General features: G+C 38.5%; 1 protein-coding gene across 1 annotated transcript; it reads left to right on the top strand.

Annotated features, from left to right (window-relative positions):
• The first annotated feature begins 2,611 nt into the window (after positions 1 to 2,611).
• LOC133852210 (probable disease resistance protein At4g27220) lies at positions 2,612 to 9,250 on the top strand. The gene is made up of 5 exons (XM_062288912.1): positions 2,612 to 5,491; positions 5,774 to 6,316; positions 6,463 to 7,188; positions 8,018 to 8,549; positions 8,946 to 9,250. The coding sequence occupies exons 1-4, from the start codon at positions 2,711 to 2,713 to the stop codon at positions 8,459 to 8,461; spliced, it is 4,494 nt and encodes a 1,497-aa protein (XP_062144896.1). The 5' UTR covers positions 2,612 to 2,710; the 3' UTR covers positions 8,462 to 8,549; positions 8,946 to 9,250.
• Positions 9,251 to 10,573: the final 1,323 nt, after the last annotated feature.

Below are 10,573 nucleotides of genomic sequence, written 5' to 3' on the forward strand. Positions count from 1 at the left end.
GAAAATTTTTGTACTTAATAAACTACTCTCACTACTCTCTATGGAAAAATATCCCAACCTGAGGCATTAACTTACCGTTCCACCGACATATCTTATGCTCATATCCGCTTTCCTTTGTGACACAAGTTTGATCCTCACTTTAAATATATTTTTGTTGGGTATTTGTTTATATACAAGATAAATGTTAAATACTATACCACATCTCATTTCTATTTTACTAGACTAATGTTATTGTGCCCAACAGTCTTTTATTTTTTTATTTTTTATTTTTTTTTTAACAAAGGTGATGGACACTATAACGCCCCAAGAAATAATTAACTGGTAATTATCTCGATACGCCTTCCCTTTAAATTCCCCAAAGGAATAAGACAAAGAGCTCTCATCAGAGAACCTAGAGCAGATCGAAGACTTTTCTAATACATCAAGATAACTATGAACATTATCATAATAATAACAATACCAGAGCAACTAATAAAGCATCATAACATAAAGGTAAGAATAAAAAACCTGTCTTGCTCTCATACACCAGTCACCAAGTCAAACATAAATTATTACAAACCAAAACTAAACCTCTCAAAACAACTTGAGACCTAGCGAAGAGTCTAGAATTACCAAATGATTACAATAAACCCAATAGTTACCTCAAAGAAATTTAAAAAATGAATCATGAAGAGGATTATCTAATGATCCGTTTGTTTCGACGTAAAATACTTTCTGTAAAATGTTTTTCGCATTTTTCGGTGTTTGGTGTGACCAAAAATAATAGTCAAATCGATAATATTTTTCGATTTGACCAAAAAGACTTTTTTAGTTTCAAAAAATGATTAACATTTTCAAATTCCATAAATCATTCTCTGAGTTTGAGATTTTTTTTTTCAGACCACTAGACCATCGTTGGACCACCAGCAAGACGAACTCTGGCCACCGCTGGGTCACCACCAAACCACCAAAAACCATAACTGAACCACCTTGGGGCTATTGTTGGACCACCATCAAGCCACTCCCAGACCATCACCGAGCCATCCCCGGACTACCGCTGAGCCATGATTGAACCACCGTGAACCACTCTAGACCACTATCGAGCCACCTCTGGACCACCACCAAGCCACCCCCAAACCACTACCGAGCCACCCTCGGACCATCGCTGAGCCACCTTCAAACCACCATTGAGCCACCCCCCTGACCTGTGACGTTCCAAATCGCCTGGGAATGAGGATGTGCTTATATGTATAAATGCACCCTTATGACACAACGCGTTTTAAAGCCATGATGATTATGAACCTATCAGAACTCCGCAGTTAAGCGTGCTTCTGCGAGAGCAATCCCAGGATGGGTGACCTCTTGGGAAGTCTGGTTTGGGGAGCAAAAAACGGACAATATTGTGTCATTGGGGGTGGGTCGTTACAAATGGTATCAGAGCCATTGCCCAGCCTGAGATGGTGGGAGCGTGCACAAGCCCAATGAGGGACGCCAATGGGGACGCTTGGTCCAAAGAGGGGGTGATTGTGACGTCCCACATCGCCTGGGAATGAGGATGTGCTTATATGTATAAATGCACCCATTATGACACAACGCATTTTAAAGCCGTGATGGTTATGAACCTATCAGAACTCCGCAGTTAAGCGTGCTTCTGTGAGAGCAATCCCATGATGGGTGACCTCCTGGAAAGTCTGGTTTGGAGAGCCAAAAGCGGACAATATTGTGCCATTGTGGGTGGGTCGTTACATGACCACCACTGAGTCACCCTAGACAATCATCGATCAAGCTAGCCACTATCAGACCACTGTCGAGCCCCCCCAAACCACCACTCAGACACTCCTGAATCACCCTCAAACCACCTCCATGCAATTATTTTATATTAATATTTTTATATTGTGAATAAAAATTGATTTTTATAGGTTAATATGATTGAAAGAAAGTTTAAAAAATATATGTGATTCTCCGTATGTGTCAAATGCTAGAAAATGTTTTCTAATTATTTTCTTGGAAACATATTACAACATAAAATTTTTTATGCCAAAACAAACGAAACATAAATCATACCACAATTGAGTTAGAACCATGGTGAGTCCAGAACTATGCTATGTATCAATTTGCAATTGTTGGTTAATTGTGACGTGGACTCATGTACGTGTACATTTAATATGTGGGATTCAGAGATTATTTTAGACAAATTAACCATAGGGATCTTCAAAATATTTTTAGTACCACAGGATCAATTTAGTAGAATTACAAACCCATGGATTATGTAAGTAATTTTCTCATGTCTTTGGCTCTACCTGATCCTGCGCTTCATCCTAAAAAATAATTAACGACCTGTTTTTACCACTTCTTATGTCTTTCAGTATATTTTGGGTATATATATGAAATTTCAATATTATCACGTTTTCTGATTTACGCATTTTGAATTTTTAGAACAAAAGCTCGACTGGAGGGGCTGATAAAGATATTAATTAGGTGTGAAAGTCAAGAACTAAGCGCGAAGAAAAGCAGGTTTGAAATCAAATTAAGTTTTACGTATTATGAGTTTAAGATGAAACCCCCCCCCCCCCCCCCCCCCCCCCCACCCTCTTCTTTTTTTCTTTTTTTTTTTTTTTTTTTTTTTTTTTTTTTTAATTTTTTATGTACGATTTATTCTCATTGTATATAGTTTCTAGTTCTCGTTTTCTTGGTTTTGAGTTTTTGTCTACTTGCACAAAGAGGAACAAGAATGGAGATTCTCATTGCGATCGGTGAAAAAATCATTGATTACACGGTTGAACCAGTCACAAAGTGGCTATGTTACTCGATTCACTACAGCAGCAACATTGAGAGTATGAAGAAGCAGGTAGAGAAGTTGCAGAATGCTAGAAAGAGAGTGCAACATTCCGTTGATGAAGCTATAAGAAACGGTGAAGAAATTGAAGATGATGTTAACACATGGTTGAAAAAGGTGGATGAGATTACAGAAGAGACCAGGAAAGTTCTTGAAGGTGAAGAAGAAGCGAAGACAAGGTGTTCTAACGGGGCATGCATGAACTTGAAGCTGCGGCATCAACTAAGCCAGAAATCAGAGAAGATAGTGAAAGATATTGTTGAAGCGCAGGAAAATGGCAAATTTGTGAGCGTTTCCCACCGTCCTGCTACACAGGGGATAGAGACTATCGGATCTATGGATTACGTGGACTCTGAATCAAGAATGACAACAGTGAATAGACTTATGGAGGCATTGAGAGATGATAATATCCACATGATTGGGGTGTGGGGGATGGCTGGTGTGGGAAAGTCTACGCTGGTTAGAGAAGTTGCCAAGCAAGCCATTGGAAAAAAGTTGTTCGATGAGATGGCTATGGCAACTGTGACCCGGAGCCCCAACCTGACAGAAATTCAAAGAGAAATCGCAGACTGCCTACATCTAAAGTTTGATGTGGAGAGTTCTGTACCCGGAAGAGCAACTCGTCTTTGGGATAGGTTAACAAGAGGCAAGAAGATACTTGTTATCCTTGATGACATATGGGAGACTATTAATTTGAAGGAAATAGGAATTCCTTCTGAGGGATGCAAAGTATTACTAACCTCCAGAATTCAAAAAGTATTATCTGAAGATATACACGTCCAAAAGGATTTTGTGCTTAAAGTTTTACCTGAAGAAGAAGCATGGAGTTTATTTGAGAAGATGGCCGGCGATTGTGTTAAAGACCCTAATTTGCAGAGCATAGCAGCTGAGGTAGCTAAAGAGTGTGCTGGTCTGCCTCTTGCACTTGTAACGGTCTCTAAGGCATTAAAAAATAAGGAGTCATTTGAATGGGAGGATGCCTTGCAGCTACTAAGAAGACCTGCTCCCGAACACCTTAACGAAATGCTGTCAAAGATATATTCTTCTATAGAGCTGAGTTATAAACATCTTGTAAGTGAAGAGGTCCAACACGTCTTTTTGCGTTGTGCTGAAATGGATTTCCTCATTGACTATCGGGACTTGTTGAAATATTGTTACGGTTTGGGTTCATTTCATAGCATTAATACATTGGGAGAAGCGAGAAACAGAGTATATACAATAGTTCAAAATCTGAAATACTCTTGTCTGTTGCTGGATTGTCCTCATAGTTCTAAGGAGTTTCATATGCATATGCATGATGTTGTTCGTGATGTTGCTATGCTAATTGCAACAAAGGAGCATAATACGATCATCGTGAGAGATGCTGATCGGCTAAAAGAAAGGCTAGATGTGGATGTACTCAAAAGTTGCAAGGAGCTCTCTGTTAGTGGTGGAGATTTCCATGAACTTCCTAACGAAATATTGGAATGTCCAGAATTAAGACTCCTTTTTGTGTATGGTGGAAATCGTTCTTTGGAAATCCCAGACACTTTCTTTCAAGGGATGGGGAGGCTCAAAGTTTTGGATTTCACCAGAATGCAACTTTCATCACTTCCTTCATCAATTCGTCTCCTTAGAAACCTACAAACATTGTGCCTGGATGGTTGTGTGTTAGGAGACATAGCTGTAATTGGAGAGCTCAAAAATTTAGTGATTCTTAGCCTTATGGATTCCAAATTTTCACATTTGCCAAGAGAAATAGGGTTGTTGACTCATTTGCAGTTGTTGGATTTGAACAATTGTTCCAAACTTGAAGTGATTCCACCTAATGTCATATCAAGCTTGGTCGCATTAGAAGAGTTGTATATGGGAAACACTTGTGTCCAGTGGGAGGCTGAAGGAAATGCTAGTCTTGTTGAGCTAAATCATTTGTGCCATTTGAGCACTTTACATATACATATTCCAGATGCCAGCAATCTGCCAAAAGGTTTGGCTTTTGACAAGTTAGAAAGATACGTAATATTGGTAGGAGATGTATGGGACTGGTCTGGTAGGCGAGGAGAAGCCTCAAGAACATTAAAACTCAAGCTGAATACAAGCTTTCAATCAGAGGTTGAGATTAAAATGCTATTGAAGAGATTAGAAAATCTTTATTTAGATGAGCTAAAGGGTGTTCAGAGTGTTCTACATGAATTGGATTGGGAAGGCTTTCGACAATTGAAGCATCTCCATATCCAAAATAATCCTGAGATTAAGTATATTATTAACTTGATGATGTCGGTTGTTGCCTTTCCTGCTTTGGAGACTTTTCTTCTCAAAAATATGACTAGCTTGGAAGAAATATGTCATGGCCAACTTCCCAGCTTGAGATCCTTTGGTAAGTTGAGAGTTGTAAAAGTTGAACATTGTGATAAATTAAAATTTGTCTTCTCATCATCCATAGCTAGGGGCCTTCCTCAACTTGAAGAGTTGGAGATAAGAGAATGCAGCATCATGGGTGCAATAGTCATGAAAGAAGACGGTGGAATAGAAGACCAACATACATCCTTGTTCCCTCAACTGCGTCACTTGGCACTAGATCGTCTTCCAAAGCTCTTGGGCTTCTTAAGCACACAAAATTCACTCGTAAGTGATGCTGGAGAAATTATCTCGGAAGGCAAGCCGCTTGATTTTCACATGCCAATTCTACATGAACAGGTATATATATGAAAGTCTACTTCATCAAATAATATGATCTCACACACATCACAGGCCCACATGGCAACACTGATGTATGGAGCACACCGTTTTAGTAGTGTATCAAGTAATAGATTTCCAGGTCCATGAAAAACAACCAAAATTAATTAATGGGGAAAATAGATTTTAGGTTGTTGAAGGATAAAGATTTGGAATGATACAAATACCCTAATTGTGCATAGTTTCTTCTACATACGCTAATGCTAATACCCTAATTGCGCATAATTTTAACTGCTGCTGTAGGTTGTTGTGTTCCCCAACTTGGAAAAATTGGAACTATTCTCAATAGGCTTGGAAGACATACAGCACAACCAACATCAGGCAACAAGGTTCTCTTGCAGATTAGAAAACATACAATCAACATCGAGGTTTGACAATTTGTTACAGTTGGATGTGAAGGGCTGTGGTAATATAAAATGTCTACTATCATTCTCTACAGCCAGACGTATGGTGCAACTCAAACACCTTCACATAGTCGAATGTAAGGTCATGGAAGAGATACTACTCACTGAAGATTTAGGAGTAGTAGGAGAAATAATTCCTAAGGAGTTGTTTCCACGACTAGAATGCCTAGTCCTAAAAATGCTTCCAATCCTAAAAAGATTTTGTGAAGGAAGTAATATCAAATTTTCATACTTGAAGCAGCTAGTGATAGACAATTGCCCCAAATTAAAGACATTCATATCTAAACATGTTAGTTTGGGCATGACAAGTAGCAAAGAAGTCAAGGAAATGAACGTAGAGGAGAGCCATTCTACCACTGTGCAACCTCTCTTCAATGAAGAGGTAAATCTTTTTTTTTTTTTTTTCTTTTTTTTTTTAAGTTTTTCCCACTGTTGTAGCCTCTCTTGTTTATTCTAAACTTTTTAAAAAAACTGTTATGTGAGTTAGTACGGATAGGTGTATAATTAGCACATGGATAAACCCTGCAGGTTAACTTCCCTCGTTTGGAAAACTTGATTATCTCCCACATGGATGACTTGAAAATATTATGGCAGAACCAATTTGCCATAGATTCCTTTTGCAAGCTTCAAAGTATAAAAGTTGAATTTTGTGAAAATCTTACGAACGTCTTTCAATCTGATATGCTAGCAAGATTTCAGAATCTAGAGGAACTTGTCGTAAGTGATTGTGGCTCACTGGGGGATGTATTTGAACTGCAAGGGCTAAATGTTAAAGAAACGCATGCTGTCACAGCCATTCCATTGAAACTGCTGCATTTGGCTCGTCTCCCCAATATGAGGCATGTATGGAGTAAAGACCCCAAACCAAATTTCAGCTTTCAAAATCTAAAAATAGTGCAGGTCGTGAGATGTAGGAGTTTGAAAAGTTTATTTCCGGCATCCGTGGCCACATGTCCCACGCAATTGGAGCAACTTATGATAACTGATTGTGGGGTTGAGGAAATTGTTGCAGGGGAAGAAACGGCACAACCAATAAATAAGTTTGTCTTCCCCCGAGTAGTTGTCCTGCATCTTGCAGTGCTACCAAGACTAAAGTGGTTTTACCCGGGAGTTCATACTTCAGAATGGCCAATGCTGAAAGATATGTTGGTGGCTTGGTGTCCAAAAGTTGAGATATTTGCGTCAGAACTTTCAAGCTTTCAAGAGAGCCAACTTGAGATCCCCATTCAGCAACCCTTTTTCTTGGTTGGTGAGGTACGTAAGAGCCTTATAACTAATCTCGTTAAATGTCCAGCAGTTCAGGGACAAGTGATAGAACTGATATTGCTTATAAATGGAACAAAGTACAGTCTTCTTCACCATATCTAGAATTTTACAATTGGGTTTATGAAATGAGAAATATTTGGTCTTTATCTTTTTTGTCCATCTCCATACAAAAGATGGGTAAATCCACCATTTAATTTGTATTCAATGGTAGATTTGCAAAAGAAAGGGGCTAATGATGGATGTGTAACAGCTCTATTCTGAAATACTCTGTAACCGATTTATGATTAATTTAGAATCCATATCACATCCTCAAAACACATAAATTTGCTTTACTTTTTTGGGTGGCTACCTAGAACCTTAGAAGAAAAGCTCTTATGTACGGTGTGTGCTACATTACCCAAATTGAAGTCTCTTCCTTGGTTCATGATAGCATGCAATATATTATATTTTATATATATATATACACATTGGTGGTGATTCAATTCGGCACACCTTTTTCTTGGTTGAAGAGGTGAGAGCTTTAACTCCTTTTTTAAGATGTCCAGCATTAAGGTAGAAGTGATATTGCATGCATTTAGAACGTGACCTTGTAGATGAAAAAGTTGACAAAATGAACTAAAAGGACAATCCTCGTATATACTATTTGTGCAACCGCTCTTCTACAAAGAGCACCATTTTTTTTTTTTTTTTTTACAACTTGCTTTGTGCTTGTTACGATTACAAACTTACAAATGTTTGTCATCTTTACTTGGTATCTTATCTTCAATGTGATCGTTGGATCGATATATCACTAACACATACTGGATGAATTTTGTAGGTTCCATTCCCTAGTTTGGAGAAGTTGAGAATCTCCTACATGGCTGACTTGAAGATTCTATGGCATAACCAATTCACTACAGTTTCCTTTTCCAAACGTCCTCAGATTATAAAATTCGAGTTTTGTGAAAATCTTACTGTTCAAGAAACATGTGTTTTTACAGCCACTCAATTAAAAGAATTGTATCTGGAGCATCTGCCAAAACTGAAGCATATATGGAATAAGGACCCCCAAGAAATTTTCAGCTTTCAAAATTCACTTGCAGTACATGCTACGGGATGTGAGAGGATGGAAAGTCTCTTTCCTGGTGCTGAGGAAGACTTTCCTGAAATTCAGGAATTTGAGATGGACAATTATGGGGTTAAGAAAATTGTTGTGAGGGGCCTAAACTCGAGTGGTTTCCCCCAGGCCCAGGAGTTCATACGTCAGATTGGCAGTTGTTGAAAGGATTGGACCTGTATTAATGTTATCAAGTTCAACAACTGAGCAAACTAGAGACCTGCATTTAACACCTTCTATTCTTGGTTGAGAGGTAAGAGGCTAATTAATCAACTACTCTTTTGAGATATACAGGTTTACAATGAGTACTGTATAGTTCATGAGTAATGTTCATCCCTCACACTGTCACACAAGAAAAATGGTTCCTATAGTGTGAATTTCTCATGACAGTAAACCTACGCTTACGTTATAGTAGCTATAGTGCGTACCATAGTTTTTCCATTGGCGTCTGAAAACATTAGAGTACAAGCCGAACAATTTAATCCACAAGAACTGCTTAATGATTGTAGTTTCAAAAATTTCTTTGCTTACAAACAGCTCTTACACCATCTTGTATTTCATTCTTGATTCTTTTATGAAAAGTTTTCCTTGATGATATCAACGGTTCTAATGATTAATACTTTTATCTTCAATATGGTGTTTTCTTCAGGCAAATGTTCAGAATTCTAAAGAAGACGAAGATCATTCTTAATATGCAACACCTAGAATGTGGCTTTTCTATGTTTAGTTTGTGGCACTAATTAAGGATCAAGTGTTCTCTCTTTGAAGTCGATCAGAGGGACATTAAACGGGGATAATCTTTGGTTATTTGTTTATATTGCTTTTTTATTTTCTTGTTTTGTGATGTATTAAAAATAGAATTAAAAAAAAAGTATAATATGTATTTTGCATGATACAATATTATTCCTTCCTGAAGTGTAAACTGCTACTTTCTAATAAGTGGCAATAGGATAATATGACTATCTACATGAATTTCAATTTGTTTATAAGTGTTGAAGTTTCGGAGTGTATAATAAAATGATGAAATTTTCTTGTTGCTTATTCTCTTCCATATTTCTGTAGTTGACTAGCACACATATTGTATAAAGGCATATTGCAAAAATCAAGGCCAAGCTAGCCTTGATTTGATTTGTAACCGTTGCAGATTCAAGTTATTTGTAATGGTTGCATATTCAAATTATTTGTAGCGGTTGTCAAATTAGAATAGTCTTGTAATGTTATGTATATAACTTTGATTATACAACAATGAAAAGTGTGGGTAAATCTTTATTCAAACTGTACACTGTTATATGGTATCAGAGCTACCAGTCTCTAACGAGCAAACGATCCCAATCTCCACAATGTCTTCTTCCACAGATCAAATCCCAACCCTCAATCTCAATACCCAACCCCCCTCATCCACCGACACACCTCTCATTGCTCTCAATATCACTGCACAAATCAATGAGAAATTGACACCCTTCACTTTTCCTCAATGGCGTGCACAATTTGAAGCCCTTCTCATAGGCTACGATTTGCTAGATTATGTCAACGGTGTCTCCCTATGTCCCTCCCCTGTTGGTACCTCTACTGCTGCCTTAAATAAAAACCCATTGGGTTAGGCATGATAAACTTATCCTCAGTGCCATCTTAGCCTCCACATCTCCCACCATTACTCCCCTTATTGCTAGTGCAAAAACCTCTCATGAGGCTTGGAAAAAACTCAACACCCTATATGCTAACCGATCGCGAACACGGGCTTTGTACCTTAAGGAGGAACTTGCCTTGATTCAGCGTGGGAATCGGTCGATTTCTGAATACTTGGACACTGTGAAGACCTTGGCTGATGAAATCGCCATTATTGACCACCCAATTTCAGATGATGATCTAACCCTTTATGTTTTGAATGGATTAGGGGCTGATTTTCGGGAGATTGTTGCGCCAATCAGAGCGAGGGAGACTCCATTTGCGTTTGAAGAGCTTCATGATCTGTTGTTTGGACATGAGAGCTACCTGCGGCATTTGGAGGCTGCAACACATCATCTTGTAGTTGCTACAAATTACACCAACAAGACAAAGTCTGGTTCGCATGGAGGAGCCCCTTTCAAAGGCTTTTACAAGCCTAGGTTTCAAAGGTCTCAAGGGCCCAAGACAGGCCGATATCATGGAACCCCTCGTGACGGGCGTCGTTTCAACAATGGGTCTGGTAAGCCCAACAACTATAATAGGCGTTATCAGCCTAAATGCCAAATCTATGATCAGCTGGGCCCATAGCCAAGTCATGTCCTTAATTCAATT

The sequence above is a fragment of the Alnus glutinosa genome, chromosome 12 (genome assembly GCF_958979055.1).
Source record: "Alnus glutinosa chromosome 12, dhAlnGlut1.1, whole genome shotgun sequence".
Lineage (NCBI taxonomy): Eukaryota > Viridiplantae > Streptophyta > Magnoliopsida > Fagales > Betulaceae > Alnus > Alnus glutinosa.

What these genes read in the sequence shown, in the direction of transcription:
- LOC133852210 (XM_062288912.1), top strand. Translation starts at nt 2,711, where the DNA reads ATGGAGATTCTCATTGCGATCGGTGAAAAAATCATTGATTACACGGTT. An exon ending in TGCCAATTCTACATGAACAG is followed by an intron (nt 5,492 to 5,773) that starts GTATATATATGA and finishes CTGCTGCTGTAG; the next exon opens with GTTGTTGTGTTCCCCAACTT. An exon ending in AACCTCTCTTCAATGAAGAG is followed by an intron (nt 6,317 to 6,462) that starts GTAAATCTTTTT and finishes TAAACCCTGCAG; the next exon opens with GTTAACTTCCCTCGTTTGGA.